The sequence below is a fragment of the Theropithecus gelada genome, chromosome 9, assembly GCF_003255815.1.
Source record: "Theropithecus gelada isolate Dixy chromosome 9, Tgel_1.0, whole genome shotgun sequence".
Classification (NCBI taxonomy): domain Eukaryota; kingdom Metazoa; phylum Chordata; class Mammalia; order Primates; family Cercopithecidae; genus Theropithecus; species Theropithecus gelada.
Window position 1 is genome coordinate 116402186 of NC_037677.1, and position 20557 is coordinate 116422742.

At 41.0% G+C, this 20557-nt stretch overlaps 2 protein-coding genes across 5 annotated transcripts in view; one reads left to right on the forward strand and one right to left on the reverse strand.

The window, feature by feature from the left end:
• The window catches only part of INPP5F (inositol polyphosphate-5-phosphatase F), a 105794-nt gene extending 90217 nt beyond the window's left edge, over positions 1-15577 (forward strand). The window contains exons 1-6 of one of the 2 annotated variants that reach the window (XM_025397124.1): positions 4866-5702; positions 7032-7103; positions 8564-8637; positions 9206-9334; positions 9951-10038; positions 13076-15577. In XM_025397124.1, coding sequence (XP_025252909.1) covers positions 5647-5702; positions 7032-7103; positions 8564-8637; positions 9206-9334; positions 9951-10038; positions 13076-14228 — 1572 coding nt within the window. In that variant the 5' untranslated portion in view covers positions 4866-5646 and the 3' untranslated portion in view covers positions 14229-15577. Of the gene's footprint in view, positions 1-4865; positions 5703-7031; positions 7104-8563; positions 8638-9205; positions 9335-9950; positions 10039-13075 lie in introns of those variants that run through there. The other variant, XM_025397123.1, reaches the window with a different exon arrangement.
• A 641-nt stretch (positions 15578-16218) lies between these two features.
• The window catches only part of MCMBP (minichromosome maintenance complex binding protein), a 46790-nt gene continuing 42451 nt past the window's right edge, over positions 16219-20557 (reverse strand). For all 3 annotated transcript variants that reach the window (XM_025397090.1, XM_025397089.1, XM_025397088.1), the window contains exons 15-16: positions 18412-18500; positions 16219-18002 (exon numbers count right to left, since the gene is read on the reverse strand). In XM_025397090.1, coding sequence (XP_025252875.1) covers positions 17876-18002; positions 18412-18500 — 216 coding nt within the window. In that variant the 3' untranslated portion in view covers positions 16219-17875. The remainder of the gene's footprint in view (positions 18003-18411; positions 18501-20557) is intronic.

Genomic DNA, 20557 nt, shown 5'->3' on the forward strand with positions numbered 1-20557 from the left:
AGTTCAAGACCAGCCTGGACAATATAGTGAGACCCTGTCTCTTAAAAAAAAAGTCACTGTTGGGTGATTAGAGTCTCAAATCTTTTAAGTTCTCAGCCACCAAATATCTGCCTCAGAAATACCATTGTGCTTCAGTTTTCTTTTATTCACTAACGTGATGAAATGCTTCTCTTTTTTTTCCCTGATTTTTGACTCCCACCTCTTTCCAGTGCCCAGTAAATGCATTTCCTATTTTTCTTTAATCCAGCACTATAGAATTTGGCTTTCTGGTAACAGAGAACAGTGAGTATCTTCTGTTCTTTAATTAAAGTTCCTAGGGCCGAGTGCGGTGGCTCGTGCCTGTAATCCCAGCACTTTGGAAGGCTGAGGTGGGCAGATCATGAGGTCAGGAGTTCGAGACCAGGCCAGCATGGTGAAACCCTGTCTCTACTAAAAATAAAAAAATTAGCTGGGCATTGTGGCGTGTGCCTGTAGTCTCAGCTGCTTGGGAGGCTGAGGCAGGTGAATTGCTTGAACCCGGCAAGCAGAGGTTGTGGTGAGCCAAGATCACGCCATTGTACTCCAGCCTGGGCGACAGAGTGAGACTCTGTCTCAAAAAAAAAAAAAAAAAAAAAAAAACCCGAAAAATAAATAAATAAATAAAAATAAAGCTCCCAATGAAGAATAGCTTACCATCAGTCACACGTAACTTAGCATCAGTCACGTGTGTTAGTGAAGGCCAGTGCATTCTTCCTGTTGCTCATTGCTGCATTTGGGCTATACAGCTGAGTTCTTCCCCGAAAAGCAGCTGCCCACTCTTCCTTCATGACAAGTGAGGCCGAAACACATGCATTCAGTGTGTTATCAGGTTTTCAGCACATAGGGCTCCCCCTAAAGATGACCCAAATAGTCTCACATGGCATGATGGACAATGAAACCTTTAAGTTACTTAGTTCAGTCCTTATCACTGCTTTGTCTGTAGATGCTAACCTGGTCCAGGGCTTACAGCTGCCCCACTGCGGGTCTCAGGCTGAGCTTTCTGCTGAGTTTGCCTTTTAGTTGTATTTTTGTTTCTTCTACTTTTTTTTTTTTTGACAGAGTCTTGCTCTATCGCCCAGGTTAAAGTGCAGTGGCACAATCTCGGCTCACTGCAAATTCCACCTCCTGGGTTAATGCCATTTTTCTGCCTCAGCCTCCCAAGTAGCTGGGACTACAGGCCCCCGCCACCACACCTGGCTAATTTTTTGTATTTTTAGTAGAGATGGGGTTTCACCGTGTTAGCCAGGATGGTCTCGATCTCCTGACCTCGTGTTCTGCCTGCCTCGGCCTCCCAAAGTGCTGGGATTACAGGCGTGAGCCACCGCACCCAGCCCTCTACTTCTTTATTCTTTTATTTTAGGATAGCTTCCATTGGGGGCCTCTGAGTCTCCCAATTACTTTCCAATTTGTTGTCGGATTCCCTGACTCTCTTGCTCAGATGTTGCTACACAGTGTTTTCTCCTCTGATTCTTTCTTAGATGATCAGTTGCCAAGAATGATTGTGAGAATATTCTTCACCTATGTTAAGTGCCAGAACCTCCACTGCCATCCTTCTCTTCTTCCTTGTGGTCATCGGTGTCCAAAATAGACTCGTCAGAGTCATTGGCCCAGTGATTCCCTTTGATCTTCATCCTTTGGGACACTGAAAGATTCTGAAGATTTTCCCATCAGTGCAGGAATTGTTAGCTGAGGTGCTGTCTTTCCTGATGTGTTGCTGGTTGTGAAAATGCTGTCTTCTCTAATGTGTAAACCAGTGTCTGATGCAGAGTGGTTCTGTCTGTTGGCTCTCAGTCCAGAGAAGCTGACTTGGGTTTAAGGCAGAGATGGGCAGGGGAGCTCCGTCACTAACCAGGACAGCAGGAGTGTCTGAGGGAATGATGTGTTGATTGTCAAGAGGAGGAGGTAGAACACGGGACACAAGGATCACAGACTTGTGGAATTTGTGTGTGGTCTGCTCTTTGGAGACAGGCATGGTTGCTAAATTTTGAGACTCTCCACTCTGTTCCGGAAAGATCTCCTCTAAAGCTCACCATGCCAGACTGGTTGCATCTCATAATGGTTGAGGTGTTGGCTGCTTGCTAGATTTTCCTTGCTGTTGGTGGTCCCTGTGGTTAATATTTTGCTAGAAACTTGTTCCTTTGAAGGTTGGGGACAGGAAGAGGTGGATGTAGGAGCCAGCGAAGCCAATGTTTTGGAGCCAGTGGCTTCTCAGGTCGTTTTCCTTGGCTTGTGTAGCAGGATGAGGGCTGCCTACCAGGGGTCTTGGCATTTTTTTTAGTGGAAGGCACTTAATCTCCCTGTGGCTGGCTCCACTGTGAGCCCCTTTTGGAGAGCCAGGTGGTTTAGGGATTTAGGCTGGGGCTTAGGAGGAGCTGGAGGAGGTGGAGCAGGAGCTGGGTCTCAGAATGGGTCTCTTTTCTTCTTGAGGGTGCTTTTTCAGATAGAGAACTGTTACCTTCTTCCTACATTTTCCTCTCCTGTGGATTACTCTCGGGGGAGACAGCGGGTATCATGTGCTGTTTGAGTTTTCAAAGTAACTACTGCGTTTCTATCTTGATTAGAGAATTCTTTAGCAACTCCTCTTCGTACAGGCACGTCTTTGTCTTGTGGGTGTGATTCTTTGTAATACTGCTGATATTTCTTTGAATTTGCCATCGATATTTTTCTTCCACTTACTGCAAGGCTTAAAGATTTTCCTAATGGTGCTGTTTCCCTTTCTCTTGATGAGAGATTTGGAAACCTGCTCTTGGGACGAGTTTGCTATAGAACCTCTGTACAATCCATCAGCTCGGCTGGAGGTGTTGACCCAGAACAGAGGCTCCTGCTGGAGGACAAGAGGTGGCCCTGGAAGTGGCAGTGGGGGTGCAAGTCTCTGGAGAGCCAGCCAGTGGAAGGCTCAGCTGTCAGGCTTGGGAATTTGCTCTTACTGCCTGCCTGCCTCAACCATCCACTCGTGAAATATGTGTGTGCGTGTGTGTGTTTAAACAGTTTTATTGAGACATATAATTCATATACCATATAATTCACGTATTTAAAGCATGTAATTCAATGGTCTGTAGTATATTCAGAGTTGTGCAGCCATCACCATGGTCAATTTTAGGACATTTTCATCACCACAAAGAGAAGCCCCGTACCCTTTAGCTGTCACTTCCCTACGCTCCACACTCCCATCCCTAAGCAACCACTAATCTAATTCTGTCTCTGGATTTGCATATTCTAGACATTTCATTCAAGTGGAATAATATAATTATGTGACCTTTTGTGACTGGCTGCTTTCACTTAGCATAATGTTTTCCAGGTTAATCCATGTTGTGGCATGTGTCAGAGCTTCATTCCTTTTTGTAGCTGAATAGTATTTCATTATAGACCACATTTTGTTCTTTCTTCTGTTGATGGGCATTTGGGTTATTTCCACATTTTGACCATTGTAAATGGTGCTGCTATGAACATTTGTGTACAGGTTTTCGTTTGAACACCTGTCTCTATTAAATAGCTCTTTTGGGTGGAAATGGCCAGATTATCCAATAATCCTGTTTAACTTTTGAGAAACTGCCAAACTATTTTCTACAGTGGCCATGCCATTTTACATTTCCACCAGCAGTGTATTTCAGTGCATTCCAGTTTGGAGGGTTCCAGTATCTCCAGTCTTTGCCAATACTTATTCACTTATTTTCCTTTTTTTCTAATTGTAGTCATCCTACTTAGTGTGAAGTGGTATCTCATTGTGGTTTTGATTTGCATTTCCCTAATGACAAACGATGTTAAGGATTTTTTTTTTTTGTACTGTTGGCTATTTCTGTGTCTTACTTGGAAAAACATGTATTCAAACCCTTTGCCCATTTTTTAATTGGGTTGTTGATTTGTAAATAGTTTTTTTGGGAACAGAGCTGGAATTAGGGTCAGGTGAGTGAGGTACGATTATGCAACTACAGGGGTGTATTCTATCTCTACTTAAATGTTTGATGCTTTGTCCATCATATCATATTTTTGCATTTTGATTTTTAAAAATATTGCACTAATTGGTTGACAAAATTAATGACACCCTTTAAAATTTGTACCAGAGACCAGTACCTCCTCACTCACCTCACTGCAGCCCCAGCTGTGTTTAAATATCTGCTGGAAAAACAGGCAAGCAGTTTGGAAATGCGCGGTCCCAGCGGGGAAGTAGGCCTGGCTGCGGCATCCCGGCCTAGGGCATTGGGCGCTGGATACAGAGAACTGGGAACCGGGAACTGTCCAGCACGCCCGTGCCTGTCCTGGCCCTTTTCCCTTGCAAGGCTGAGCGCAGCTCTGTTCGGGCCACCCTAAACGCACCCTAGACCTCTCTGCCTTTCTTGTCCTTTCCCGCCCGTTATCGCAGGAAACCCCCGACTCTATCGACAGCGGGAAAGAGACTCTGAGACTGGAGAGGCAACTGCGGACCTGCAGGGCCCGCGTCACCTCTCTGCGAAGCCAAGTGGTGTTCCCAACTTGCTTCGACTCGCTTCCGTGCGCTCAGGCCGACTGTCCGGTCCAGCCGTGGCAGTGGAGTGGCCAGGCACACGGCAGCCACTATCCTTTAGGCATGCGATGGCCTAGGGGCCAGACGCTCGGCGCGGTACCCGGGCCCGGCCCGCCAGCCTCCCCCTCTAGCCGCAGGCACTGACCCTGACGAAGGCGAAGGCGCCAGCAAACTCTCGCGGGAGTGGCCCCCCTGGCGCCCCTCCCCCGCCGGGCCGGGGTCCGTGCCCTCCTTGGAAGGCGTAGGATGCGCAGGATGGAGCGCGCATGCGCACTGGTCGCCAGCCGAGGCCGGAAGTGAGCGCCCGGAAGCTAGATGTGTCCCCTGGGCGTGACTTGGCACTGCCGCGTCGCAGTTGCCGCATTCGCTGCAGGCGCGAGGTTGGGTGCAGGCGGCTGTTTGAGCCTCGAGGCATCGACGGACGGACAGACGGACGGACTGACAATGCCGCGCTCTCACAGGCCTCCACCTACCGCGCAGCGGGCTGCCACGGCCGCAGCAGCCGAGCCCAAGTCTGAGGGCGTTGTGGCTATGACTTTCAAGATTTTTCTCCTTTTTGCAGGACTTATGGTTAAAGTTCCTGTGGGGTTATATTTTTCCTGCAAATTACTTCTTTTCCAAAGTCTGATGTTGATGTCCCCAGAAGACAGCGGCTTTTACGCGACCATTGTCGCAGTGGTCGGGCTTCATGTGGTGCTGGCAATTTTCGTCTTCATAGTGTGGAAGGAGGGCTTGCCCCAGTGGCGGGAAAACAAAAACGAGTAGAGCAGCTTCTTCAGAGCTGCAAACCGGGGGGCGGGGGGGGGGGGTGGGGAAATACCTAAAGGGTTTTTCGTCTTGTTTCTTGTTCGTATTGAACGTGCTTTTTTTTTTTTTTTTTTTTTTTAAGGGGGAAGGGTGGGCGGGGAGGGAATTAAATATTTACTGCAGCTAAGACTTCAGTAAAATTGGGGGTGGGGGGAGGGTTGACATTTTCCGACTGCCTGTTACGTGCCAAGTGCTTTTTGTTAAGGACATAATGTTTTTGACGGGGGATCATGTTTGGCTGATGTAAATATTAATGCCAAAAGAGGAAGTCAGGGTGAAAGTAACACTGTAATTAGTAGTAGAATTTATTTCGTATTAAAATGTGTCGTGACGTAATTTTTATGGCTTGGCTCAAGCAACAATTTTCAGAGTGCACGTAAGTATCAATGCATAAAACTTAAGTACGTTTTACAGTGTTAATTTGGTATTATTCTCCATGAGGCTGCCTGGATCGTTGTCCTTTTCCCATTGATTAATTGGTTAATGCTCAGATTTTGGCTCCTAGAATCGATCTGTGTTTCCGGTCCTGGCATCTCATTATGTCATTTGTTGTATTTTTCGATACTGTACGTGCAAATTGAGGTGAATTTGTTGTTTTAGATTAAAACTGTCAGATTCAAGCTACAACAAGGTGTCTCTGATGTAAAAAACTGCAGTTTAAGATTAGGGTAAATCCTTCCCTGCAGTACCTGTTAAACAGTGACCTCATTCTTACGCAGATTTAGTCCATGGTTTAAGTTTCACCTACAAACGCTTTTTTCCCACTATTATTTTCTGCTTGTATTTAGTAGCATTTTGATAAGGTCTAGGGAATAGGTATGAAATCCCAAGGGAGAAATGCCGTCTTTCTTACAGTGGAATTTGGAGACCAGTATAAGAATGCAGAAACATCTCTACCTTTTGCTGGAAAGGCTATTATTGTTAGATTAATATTAGACTAAAAGTTTCATTTTAATTCAGATTCTGCCTGTGTTAATTATTTATAGATTTTATACTTTAAGAATTTTCTTATTGGTAATTTTACAAGGATGTACATTTTATTGTAGTTTTGGTTTCATGGTTCATCAACACTACCTGGATTCTGATTCTTATTTTCATAATTGATTTCAGAGTGGGTATAAACATGGCAAAATAGACTTAGAATAAGGGTGTTTGTTTATTGAAAGCCAAATAAATTAATCTATAATGACAAACATGCAAAAGTAGCTTGGACTTGTTCCATTTTTGCACATAAGTACTGTATTCATGTAAAAGTCTTTCAAAAGATGTATTCCACATGAATGTAAAGATATCCTGAATGTACAGTGTGTTATTTTGAAGATTAGATAATGTGAGATAATTAAGATTTCTCCCTTCTCACTCTCACGTTTTTCTTTTTTCTTCCCTTAACTATTTCTCTATCATCCTCCAATCCCACCACTCCCCCACCTCAAATTATCCCATTTCCTGAGGGACTCCTTCCTCCTTTGGCTGCCTTTCTCTACTCTCCATCCCTCACTTCCCAGATCTGCTTTTCCTTGTTTTTTAAAGACTGTCCAAATGGATAGATTGTATTACATCTAACTGCAGTAGAACTCATTCTCTTCTTTTTTTTCCCTCCCCCTGGCCAATTTTTTTGTCCTAAGTATCTCTGCTTTAGAAATATGCTTGGCAAAAACTGCAGATGAAAATGAAAATATTAAACTCCTGTGTCATATTTGTTTAGCCTCATTGATGCCACTCACAGAGATGTGGATGTGCTGTTACTGCTTTCTAACTCTGCCTACTACGTGGCCTAGTAAGTTGCTTATTGATTTAAAGCTTTTGATTTTGTGTTTTAAATTTGAGTAAATTTTCTTTTTAGAATTCGTAACAAAAAAAATGAGAATATGGTTTTGTTATATATTTTATGAAACTTCATTGAACCCCTTTACCTTATATAACTGTTACGTCATTCTAACTCCCTTTTATCTTTATTGGTTTGAAAGCATGATTTTATAGTTAAATTAATGTTTATGTTGTATTCTTTTGGCATTTGGTATTGTTTCCTATATATCTCCCAGATTTTGATGTATTCCATACATTTTTATCACTAATGACCACATATCATTGTTTGTATTACTATAGTAAAGTTTTTCTTCAGTGTTAGGTATTAAATTACTTCCAATTTTTTGTTGCTACGAATGATGCAGTTGTCTTTATGCAGTAACGTGTCTGTGTGTGCGTGTGTGTGTGTGTGCATGCATCTGCGCACTTCTTTGGTTACAAGCGTATGATGAATTACGACTTCTGTGGTTTGTTGTCAGATTGATCTCCAGAAAGACCCTGAATGAACAGTGCTAGTAGCAAAATACAAGCACTTGTTTCCCCACACCTTACCAGTATTTTTCTAATTTATATTTACTAAGTAAATATTCACTTTGGTTTTGGCTTTGTGTAAACTGTTATTTTTTAGTCATTTGCCCAGATGCCTGTTGGCATATATCATATGGATTTTTCATTCTTGATTTTGGATATCATATTTAACAGCTGTATTGTTCCCAAATACATAGTTTGTTTTTTTTTCTCTCTCTCTGCCTCCCTCTTTCCCCCCCTCCCTCCCTCCCTCCGTCTCTGTGTGTGTGTGCGCGCATGGGCGTGGGCGCATTTGCCTTGTAGGTTAGGTTTTAGGTTTGTTTTCATTTTATATGAGTTTTTATAAAACTTATTTTAACCTTGTAGTTGCTTTTTTTTTTTTTGAGACGGAGTTTCGATCTTTTTGCCCAGGCTGGAGTACAATGGCATGATCTCGGCTCACTGCAACCTCCACCTCCCAGGTTCAAATGATTCTCCTGCCTCAACCTCCTGAGTAGCTGGGATTACAGGCATGCGCCACCATGCCCAGCTAATTGTGTGTTTTTAGGAAAGATGGGGTTTCTCCATGTTGCTCAGGCTGGTCTCGAACTCCTGACCTCATGATCCACCTGCCTCGGCCTCCCAAACTGCTGGGATTACAGGTGTGAGCCACTGTGCCTGGCCCTAGTTGCTTTTTTTAACTGTTAGATCTGTGAACTTATTTTCCCTTAGCTGTTGAACTATATATGTTATTCTTGTTTAATTTTTAAAATAGTTCTTATGTTTAACATTTTACCCCAGAATGTATGTGCTGTGGAAGATTTTGTTTATGTATGTAACAGTTTGCAGCTATTGTGCCTTCCCTAATGAGCCAAATATGCTTTTGATTTAAATCCTCTTTTAACTTCATTTCCCTTTATCTAGTTATGATGATGAAGTTGATAAAGTAAACCAGTATCAACGACTAAGTCTAGAAGACCTGGAAAAAATCGAAATAGGTAAGTTTTAACTTACTAATCAAGTCATAAAAAGCAAATGCTCTTGTTTCCAAGAGGGGGTCAAATTATTTAAGCAAGTACCTGGTTTAAGTTTCACCTACAAATGCTTTTTTTCACTATTCTTTTCCATTTGTTGTTAGTAGCATTTTCATAAGGTCTAGGGAATAGGTATGAAATCCTAAGGCAGAAATGTCGGCTCTTCTTACAGTGGAATTTGGAGACCAGTATAACATGTAAGAAACCAGAAAGGGATATTCCACGCTGTCTACTTCTTAGAACTTCCTTTCTATTCGTTATGGGTTAGTGATGGATATAGTCTTATCATAATAACCGTATTCCTTTTATTATTTACCTTGTGAAGATTACCCTAGGGATCAAGAAAGCTTAAATGATTGAGATTGAAAGAGTTTTTCTAGTTTTATTTATCAAAGCAAATGGTCACCAGAAGTTTGTATTTTGTGTGCTGTCATTTATATTACAAAGAAAAATGTGTTGGGTTTTTTGAAGATAATAGAAGAAAATGTTATGTGAAAGAGTTAACTTTATACATATTCGTTTGGGTTTTTAGGCCCTGAACCCACTCTTTTTGGTAAGCCAAAGTTCTCCTGCATGCGACTGCACTACAGATACAAAGAAGCAAGTGGCTATTTCCACACACTGCGAGCTGTAATGCGTAATCCTGAAGAGGATGGAAAAGGTAAAAAGAGGAAGAGATGAAAGTATTCAGTGAAAACTTTCTATTTATTCTTAAAAGCCCAAAAGGAATTGGGGACATTTCATATCACCAACTGAATGAGAGAGGGTCCTGGGAATAGCTTTGGAATATGAGACCTTGAAATAGCAGCTCTGTTTCCAGCAGCCCAGGGAGATGATCTGAATGTGTTATTTAGTTTGGGGCAAAGTTCTCTTTAGCAGGGATTCTCAGTGAGTTTGGCCCCATCAGTGATCATATGGGTGTCAAGGCTCTTCACATGTCATGTTCTTTTCATCTGTAGCAGGCAGGAGCCATGCCTGCCTTGTCCATGGCTGTTGCCGCGGCATCTGTCACAGTGCTTGAACAAACATGAGTTAGAACAAACTTCTAATTCCTCGATTTCATTCTTTTGTTTTTGTTGTTTTCTCTTAAAATTTTAGAACATCATGAATTAGTGGGGAGAGTAGTGAACAGGTAGCAGTTTTCTATAAATTGAAGCCAATAAATTTGTATTTAATTATACGACCACAAATTTCATTCAGTGGTATATGGGTTAGAACTGCTATTTTTTTTAATATGTTCATGGAGAAATTGGCAAGCAGTTATATTTGGGTTGCAGATACCCTTCAGTGCATTGCAGAGATGCTGCAGATCACCAAGCAAGCCATGGGATCGGATGTACCCATAATTGAGAAGAAACTTGAGAGGTGAGCATACTGCTTCTCTCAAGAATAAAGGCATTCTTATCCAAAGTCTATTTCTTTAAAATTCTTTGCAGGGGGAAAGGGGAGGAGATCACATTATGGTAAGGTGTTGGTATTTAGAGAGGTAAGGATCAAATTTCTGTGGATCAAAATACTTTTTAACATTCTTCATGTATACAATTTTCAGGTAAGTGTTAGACTTACAGAAGAGCTGCACAGGTAATTTAGAGGGTTTCCATGTATCCTTCCTTTGGTTTCCCTTCATGTTACTAATTTATAACCATAGATCATTCATCAAAACTTAAGAAAGTAACCTTGGCACGGTAAGATTAATCAAAATACAGATTTCACTAGGTGTTCACTAGCACCCTTTTCCTGTTCCAGGATCCAGTTGGGATTCCACACCGCATTTAGTTGTCTCTATAATTTAATGTTACTTCCTCAATCTTGTCTTTTCTCTCATAATTTTGACATTTTTTAAGAGTACTGGTCAGCTGTTTTGTAGAACATCCCTTAAGCTAGGTTTGTCCAGTGTTTTTTCCTCATGAAGCTGAGGTTACACGTTGTCAGGAAGGACACCGCAGAAGTGATGTGCACTTCTCAGAGCCTCATGCTGTGGGGAGGGAGGGCATGATGGCCTATGTAGTATTGTTGAGAATAAGCTTGATTACTTGGCTGGGGTAGTGGCATCTGCCAGGATTTTGCACTGCAAACTTTGTGTCTTCCTCTTTATAATTGCTAAATATTTAGGGGAAAACACTCTGAGACTATGTAAATATTGTTTCTGTGTAAATTTAAGTCTATTCATTTTCATAACCATCGTGGATCTTGTCTATGGTATTTATTCCTGTCATGATCTGTGGTGATTTTTCTAATTCTCATTCCTTCTACACTTGTTAATTGAAATTCTTCTGGAAAGCCACTGCACCCAGCCTCTTGTACATTTTTAACCTATACAGGTTAATAATCTTTCATTGCTAAAGATTGTATTTTATGCATTTTCCATATTACTGTAGAATTCATAACTACCATTTAAATAGATGCCTACTGTGATCTGTTTGGAAATGTATTGTGTGGGTTCAGAATGTGGATTCTGTGACTCCTGGTTCTATCAATTACTCTTTAACCTTGGAAAACATACGCCTTTACTTCAGTTTTGTTATCTGTAAGATGAGAGAAAATCCATGTCAGTGCATTGCATGAACTGAATGATAACGCACTTAGACCTGGCACACAGCTATTAAACCCAGTTGCCAAGAATTTTGGTTGCTAGCATTTTTTCCTTTTATAAAAAAGTCATGACAGATATCTTTGTCATGTATTACTTTCTCATGTTTAGGATAATTTCTTGAGAATAGCATCCCCAGGTTGTGAATCTGGATTAAAAGACGTGAATATATCACTTGTCCCTAACAGTGCCAAACTGATTGTCAGACTCCTTTAACCCTGCACCCACCTCCTTAAAGGTTATTGCTTATCCTCAGTTTCAGGAAAAACTCTGAAGACCCAGAGTTTCATCTTCTTTTTTTTGGGGACGGAGTCTTGCTCTCACCCAGGCTGGAGTGCAGTGGCACAATCTCGGCTCACTGCAAGCTCCGCCTCCCAGGTTCATCATGCCATTCTCCTGCCTCAGCCTCCCGAGTAGCTGGGACTACAGGCTAATTTTTTGTATTTTTAGTAGAGACGAGGTTTCACCGTGTTAGCCAGGATGGTCTCGATCTCCTGACCTCGTGATCCGCCCGCCCAGCACTCCCAAAGTGCTGGGATTACAGGCGTGAGCCACTGCACCCGGCCCAGAGTCTCATTTTCTTGAGTGATATGGCATTTAAAATATGCTTAGGATATCCCTCTAGGTGTGTTTAAAAGTTTTGATAGAGTAACACTGTCTCCACAAGTACTTAGGTAGGTGGTATTTTGCCAAGAGAATCAGTCTGAGAGCAAGCCCCTGCAAGGATTTTGCCGTCCTTGACACAACTCATGTGGCCACAAGCGATACATTTTTAACTCCTAAGTAAACTGATGAGAGGAAACATTGAAATTTTTTCTAAGTACTTTGTAGAGAAAATAGTATGTTTTAAACATTAGGCTTTTGAATTTGGAAAAAGAATGCCTATCAACAGATTATATCACATTTAAAAAGTGTGGCTTTTCTTTCTAATGAGCATCTGTCAGGTTTTGTGGTCCACATTCTGCTAGTGAAGAGAGCCATTTGGCCAGAAGAAAATTGTTCAGGCTTTTGCTGAAGAATTACTTTAACCCATAATTTTTCTGTAGTATGCTCATGATCAGTGACCTTGCATGACCCAACAGGACAAATGCACAGACTAAGACATTTGTGGCAAATAGCATCAACTTTTCTCTCTTATTTGTAGCTGTCATGAGGGATACCAAAGGAGAGAAGACACTAAGAGTAATTGTGTTAAATGTCCCAAATCTTTTTTTAAATAAATTCAGGTAACCCGCAGGACATATAAGAAAATGGAAGTCTTACCCCTCTCTCCCCGCACTACCTGAATGGAGCCACGCTGGGATGTGTCTAGATAACCTGCGTTCAGGTGCTGCAGATTCCCATTTATAATCAGATGGTGGCGGTGCTAGACCCGCACTGCCCACAGTAGCAGCCACTCACCACATGTGGTTGTGAAGCCTTTTAGAATGCAGCTAGGCTGAATTCAGGTGTGCTGTAATTACAGAACACTACACATTGCCTATATTAAATTAGTTCAAAAAGGAATATTAATCTTTTAATATTTTTATGTTGAAATATTTTGTATATATTGGGTTAAATATTAAAATTAATTTCATTGCTTTTTAATGTGGCTGCTAGAAAAATTGTAATTACATATGTATTTCACATTATTTCTATTGGATAGCACTGTTTTAATGTCAACTCTGAGGGGTTATCTATCAATTAGCAATGCAGTGTTCTCAAGAAGTTGGGACCAATTTGAATAAGTAAGTGTTTTCACTTATATTAATAACTGGAACTGGTATATTGGATTCCATGGGGGATTAACTTATTTTCTCTTTTAATTTCCAGGAAGAGCAGTAAACCTCACGAAGACATTATTGGTATCAGATCTCAAAACCAAGGTTCTTTGGCCCAGGGAAAGAATTTTTTAATGAGCAAATTTTCATCTCTAAATCAAAAAGTGAAGCAGACCAAATCCAATGTAAATATTGGCAACCTCCGAAAGCTAGGAAACTTTACCAAACCTGAAATGAAAGTTAACTTTCTAAAACCAAACTTAAAAGTAAATCTTTGGAAATCAGACAGTAGTCTTGAAACTATGGAAAACACAGGAGTGATGGATAAAGTTCAGGCAGAGTCTGATGGGGACATGTCTTCAGATAATGACTCATACCACTCTGATGAATTCCTTACAAATTCTAAGTCTGATGAAGACAGGCAGCTAGCTAACTCATTAGAGAGTGTAGGGCCAGTAGATTACGTTCTTCCTAGTTGTGGTATTATTGCTTCAGCGCCTCGATTGGGTAGTCAGTCCCAGTCTCTTAGCAGCACAGATAGTAGCATTCATGCTCCTTCAGAGATAACTGTTGCTCATGGCAGTGGGCTTGGAAAAGGCCAGGAGTCTCCTTTGAAGAAAAGCCCTTCTGCTGGCAACATACACATATTGACTGGCTTTGCCAAGCCTATGGATATTTACTGCCACAGATTTGTGCAAGATGCACAAAACAAAGTGACCCACCTTTCAGAGCCCAGGTCTGTGTCTCAGCAGGCTAGTCAGGAAAGAAATCAAATGACCAGTGAAGTTTCAAATGAAGAAACCCAATCAGAATCAACAGAACAGACACCTTCTCGGCCATCTCAATTAGATGTCTCTCTCTCTGCAACAGGCCCACAGTTTTTGTCAGTTGAGCCAGCACATTCAGTTGCATCTCAAAAAACCCCCAGCTCTGCTTCCAGCATGCTTGAACTTGAGACAGGGCTTCACGTAACTCCTTCTCCTTCAGAGAGCAGTAGCAGCAGAGCAGTCTCTCCCTTTGCCAAGATTCGAAGTTCCATGGTCCAGGTTGCTAGTATTACCCAAGCTGGATTAACCCATGGGATAAACTTTGCAGTGGCAAAAGTTCAGAAGAGTCCTGCAGAACCTGAAGTCATTAATCAAGTCCAGCAAAATGAACTTAAAAAGATGTTTATACAATGCCAGACACGGATAATTCAGATTTAGCTTTTAGCCATAAGAATCCTTCCAAGGCTTTTATTTAAAAATATGAAGTTTTTATCTCTTGGGGTATTTTAATTGTACTGTCTGAATCCAGGGATCACAAATTCTGTTCATTGGAAAGGGTTTTAAAAGGAGTCTGAACCTGAGTAGATTTCCAGATTTTAGAGCCAGGACTACAGAAGCGCATCATTCTAGAATGTGTAGACCTGAGTAGCTTTTACACTACAGAGCACCTTGCTTATTTGAAAGTAATTCAGCAACAGGTCACTTTGGGATAAACAACCTTTTTTTGGAGTGGGGTGGGTAGACTACATTAAGTAGACACAAGGGCTGGACATGCAGATGCTTAGGGGATTAGCATTTTTCATAATTTGTTCTGTTTGTCAGTTCATTCCTGTGTGTTACCTCTACAAATTACGCATTTAGTTTTTAATGACTAACATGTTACCAAAGCATTTGAATATAAAGCTATTTTAGTTTTGATGGCTTAACTATTCCCTGAGGAGTTGAGGGTTATTGACACTAAAGAAATGAATTCTCATTTGATCCTAATTTCCCCCATATTCTACTTGAACACATTAAAAATACTCTGCTGCCTACAGTGTAAACCTAGGAATATTAAGACTTGTCACACAGTAAACCTGATACATCAGAGGTGAATACCAGCACCTATTAAATTCCATTTTGCTGTTTTCAGGAATGTAAGAACACACACATATTGGCTACTGGAAATCCCAGAAGTCCGGTTTTCATTTATTCCAGGAGGGGCATCCTCGACATCTTATGTAGACGATCAACAACTTCAAAATTTAGTCTGGGCCAAGTGCAGAGGCTCACACCTATAATCCCAACACTGGGAGGCCAGGAGTTTGAGACCAGCCTGGGAAACATATGTCTCTACAAGAAAATACAAAAATTAGCTGGGCTTAGTGGTACATGCCTGTGTTTCTAGCTATGCAGGAAGATTGCTTGAGCCCATGAGGTTGAGGCTGCAGTGAGCTGTGATTGTGCCACTGATCTCCAGCCTGGGGGACAGAGCAAGACTGTCTCAAAAAAAATTGTCTGAAGCACAACTGTGCTGAATCTGTCTGACTAACTCTTGACCACACAGAACCAGGGTTTGCCCCTGTAATCCCCATGGTAAGAAAGTTGTACGGCATATTCCAACAAGTATTGGTTTGTCTGGTATCTTTAGAGCTTTACTCTGTTGATGTGATTGATTCTCGGCTGAACATTATGTCTGTTGTAACTCTGATAAGCATTCCACTTTTGTTATTTATTAGTGGTATCTTTTTTTTTACGTGTTAAATCTTGTGATTGTTAAAATAAAGTATCACTGTAATTTAAAGTGACAAATGTGTATGAGAATTCCTTGCATAACAGATTAAAGAATTTGTAAACGGGGCAAATTTGCTATAACTGAACACTTGGTCTAGCTGTTGCCAGTATTTTACTCCTTTGAAGTATACTCATGATTTAAAAAGTAAAATGGATCAGAAACTATACTTTAAATCCAAACATTCAAAACTGAATGCTTGCTTCTACCAACTTTTCTTCCGGGTCCTGAAAATATTAAGGGTTCCCAACATGGGGGAAAATACAACCCAACATTAGGTGATAAAATACATGTTTAAACTCCACAGAAACAGTTTTGAAAGAGATTTTTGAAAAGTTATTTTAAGGCAAAGTTCCACGCAGGGTTACACAGGAGTCTACTCAGTTTCCTGGCCATACAGGGTTAACGCTGTGCCTTACATTAGAGCAACAAACTTGACTGTCCATGTGTATATAGGTGAGGGACAAAGGATTTCTGCAGCCAAGCGCTGCACTGCATTCCGCTGCCTGGGTGGGCCTTGAGCAGGAAGGTCCCTCTTGCTGCACCACCTCCACTTCAGTTCACCTCTCTCATGTCTTCCACCAGGAGGACATGGCCTTTTCCCACACAGATCACATGGGATGGTGAATCTTATCATTCATGAAAAACAGCCCAAGGTACTGGTAATTTGGGAAGTTTTATTTATTGGAAAGATTCTTTCAAGGGAACTTTTCTGCAAGACCAAGCAATGTATGTATTTTTCTTTGGTAAATTACAATTTACATTGGCACAAAAAACATATGGTGACTAATCTACTTTGCTGTAGGACAGTTAAAGAAAATGTATTTTATCCTCACAAATCCAGGTTAAGCCTTCATTTTATTTCTAAAAGTTTAAGGAAGGTCTAGTCTACCAGTTATAAAAATGAAAACCAGTTAAACTCTAATATAAACATTATTTACATTAGTTTATAAAAATAGATTTGCGTTTAGGAAAAGTTGAACAACTAGTAATTTTTACTTCAGTTATTAGGTACAATGAATTCCTTGATTTTTCAAGGCTGACCCTGTTTCCTTGGTTAACAATGTCAATTTAGGCCTTATAGGAAAAAATGTAAGGGATCCTTTATCTGTCTCCAACTAGGTAAGCTACTTCATACCACTGCCAGCTTAAAAAGTAACGTCCTAACCTTTCTGAAGATTCTGGTTGCCATAACCATGCTACTATAGTCTGTTAGTTTGCTCTATTGAAACTAATTGGTCTGGAGAAAACCTACCTGCAGCTGTATGAGGCTGTTACTGAAGTAGCAGATGTTAGCTGATCTAACATACTTGGAACCAACGGATGAACCTACATAAAATGCCAAAAATCCAATAGAATCAAAGCAACTACAACATGACATTAAGAAAATAACTTTCTAAAGGGGGTATTGGTTTTTAAGCTTACTGTTTTGTTTTCATATGTGGACACAGCTTTGTAGCACAGCATTCCCTTATGCATGGTTCTCAAATGCACCGGGATAGGAGAAGATAAAGACAATGTAGTGTCTCGGTTTCTTTTGCCCCCAAAAGCTACATTCATTCCATTTAAAGGACTCTTATTCAGAGACTGTCCTTTTATGAAGAAAATGGTGACAATAGTGATTTATTCAAATTACTTGGCAAGGTAGATTGGCAACCTTATAGTCCCCCAGATTTTTGGAAGTGTTACTACTGGTCCACAAAATACAAAAGTCTGCCATGTACAAGTCTAGTTTTGCAGGCTGTTAACAAATGTTAAGTGAGAAAAAGTTTCTGTGGCCAAACATCTGGGAAATGACAGGACAGAATTTTACGGAGTCATGTGAATCAATGGCAAATCCGCCTCCGTTCCCCAAAGATGGACTACTGAATGCACCCCAACCCAACCCACTGTGAAATGGAAAACAGAACTGGAAAACATAAGGAATCCGAAGCATGATACCTCTGACTTTGAAATTGCAACAACCTTCTTCATTTCAGCATTTCAACAGTCTGGCCTATGACTCAGCTGAAGCTAAGGAAAAGGTATAATCAGCAACATTATCAATATTAAACTTTTAATATCAAATACTTTTTTTTACATCATTACTAATTTATATAATTATAAAACAAACTTCAAAAGCTCCATGAAATCAGTAAGGTAAAAGTCCTTACTGAATAGCATATAAACATCAGATGTTATCACGCTTGGTTTCAGGAAATGTCATTGGTTTGTGATAGAAATTACCTATAAAACAATGTGGTATAAATGAACATCTGAATTTTACAATCATGTGGCTACAATTTGCCCATTACTCTTCACAGGCATCAGATCTTTAAAGTTCATTTCCATTCACACATTTCTGCTGCTGGAGCCTCGTTCTTCTTAAAGACTCCAGCTGCTTTGCTCTCAGCCATCGTTCTCTTGACAGCGTTGTCTGACCAGCACTGAGAGACAGACACCTGGTTGCAAACACGGAAACAAATGTAAGTCTAGAGCTGGGAAAGTAAGTTTTAAATTTTTTTAAGACCTAGGATACTTGGTGAAAACACAGACCATGTTAGGAGACAAGACCGTCTGGCAGTTACACACACGTCAATAGCCAAGTCAGGCTTCTACAAAGAAAGTGTTGAAGAGTCAGAATTGGAGGGTGGCTCGCTCTTTGAAGCTTAGAGAACAAGCAGCACGCCTGTTCCACTGAAGAGATCACCAGCCAAACTCGATTCCCCCTCAATGAGCCCTTTCATAACAGCGTTTTTGAAAGGAAAAGTTCATTTCCGTTTTTAGAAGTCTGCCTCAGTTACTGCTGAATAACTCAGAAGACTTATATACACAAGCTTACTGAGAAAACGATGCACACATGCCACTCACCGAGCCACCACGAGCAGCTGGTGAAGATCATCAGCAGTGATGCTCTGAGGGTCATTCTTCCGCATTTCCACAAAGTCATCTTCAACTGCCTTTATCAAGAGAGTAAATGTAAATGATGTGCATTTTTGTAAGGAAGAGAAAATGAACATGGTTCCTTGACTGATATAATAAGGTGGATGTCAGCCTCTTAGACAAAGGAGGCAATATAGGTGAAAGTACCAAAGCATATACATAAATAATGCTGCTGATGAAAAGAAAATAATGAAACTCAGATTCATTTAAGGTCAAGCAAACATATAAATCAGCAACTGGCATAGGAACGCTTTTCAACAAAGGGGGAGTGATGTTAGTGAAAATGGCAGAGAAGGGACTGCAGAAAACTGTCTCTACTGTTAACACTGATCAAAATCAGCTTCTTAAAAACTAGAAATAAAACCACACTTGCAGCAATCCAGAGAGCATTTATGCCAGAAAACCAGGTGATTACTGGTAAGAATGTTGAGCCTTGCGGCATTTTAACATGTCCTACTCCTATATTCCAACCCCTTCCCCTCCAGGCGGTAATTAATAGCTTCTTCAAAAACCAACAGCCTGGCAGCCACCGGAGAGAGAACAGGGCTAGGGCTCCTTCAAAGTGCCATTCCTGGAGAACTGTCATCTGACCACCTGTCTGGTGGCTCCCTGGAAGGACCCATTTGCAAGGTTGTCTTTATTTAAAGTGACTGGAAGCCTGTCTACTATGAACCACCTCTTTCCCCAGGGCATTTATCAAAAACAATCAGAAGAAATTATCAATCACCTTAGCTACCTGAGACACTGGGTAACAGTTGTGGCAAACAACAGACTAACCCAAACCCTTAAACAGAAAAGCTAACTGGGAAATCAGATGTCCACAGAGGGCTCTGAAAACCTCACGTATATAACTCCTAGGAACTCGGAAGGCTGCAGACATGCTCAGAGACCTTCAACTCCCACCTCTGGATAACCTGGAGGCTCTGTGTGAGCAGGAAATGAAGGCTAAGGCAGGCTTGTAAATTGTATGGTTAAGTGTTGAAGGGTTGCCCCAACTTTTATTTTTATTTATGATTACTATTCACCCTTAGACTGAGAGACTAACTACTTCTTGGCATTTAAGGAAATTTCTTTCCAATCATTAACCACAAAACTAACAGAGCAGAGACTTCAGTGCCCACATGTGACAAAGATACAGACTTTATAGGATTAGTCAAAAAAGTTACTAAACAACCTACCAACAGTAACAAATAGCAACAACAATAAACCCTAGGGAGGTTTAATTTCCAGAGTCTAACTTCCCAAGCAGAGTTGTCATAATATATAATTTAAAATGTCTGGTTGTAGCTAGGTGTGGTGGCTCACGCCTGTAATCCCAACACACTGGGAGGCCAAGGTGGGAGGACTACTTGAAGCCAGGAGTTGATCAGCCTGGGTAATAAAGCAATACCTCATCACTACAAAAAAAGAAAACACAAAAACAAAAAACTTTATCTGGGCATGGTGGCGCACACTTATGATCCCAGCTACTGAGGCAAGAGGATCACTTGAGCCCAGGAGTTTAAGGTGGCAGTGTAGCTGTGGTTGTGCTACTTACTATTCCAGCCTGGGTGACAGACTGAGACCCCACTGACCAAATAAAATGTCTGGTTTTCAACAAAAAGGTACAAAGAAACCAGAAGGTATGGCTCACACTTTGGGGATAAGGGAGTCAGTAGAAACTGTCCCAGAGGAAACTCAAACATCAGACAAAAAGACTCTAAGTTGGCTATTTTAAACATTCAAAGAACTAAAGGAAACCACATAAAAAGAACTTCAGGAAAATATGAGAATCACCAAATAGTATCAATAAAAAGAGAGAAATAATTTTTTAGAAGGAAATAAAAATTCTGGAGTTGAAAAACATAGTAAAAATTCTCTAGAGGTACTCAGATTTGACCAGGCAGAAGAAAATCACTAAACTTGAAGATAAGTTCACTGAGATTAGTCTAAGAACAAAAAAAGAAGAATGAGGAAAAATGAACAGAGGCTTGAAGACCTGTGGGATACCATTAAATGCACCATCAGATACATAGTGGGGGTGTCAGAGGGAGAGGAGAGAGAAATGATGCAGAAAGAAACATGGCCAAAACCT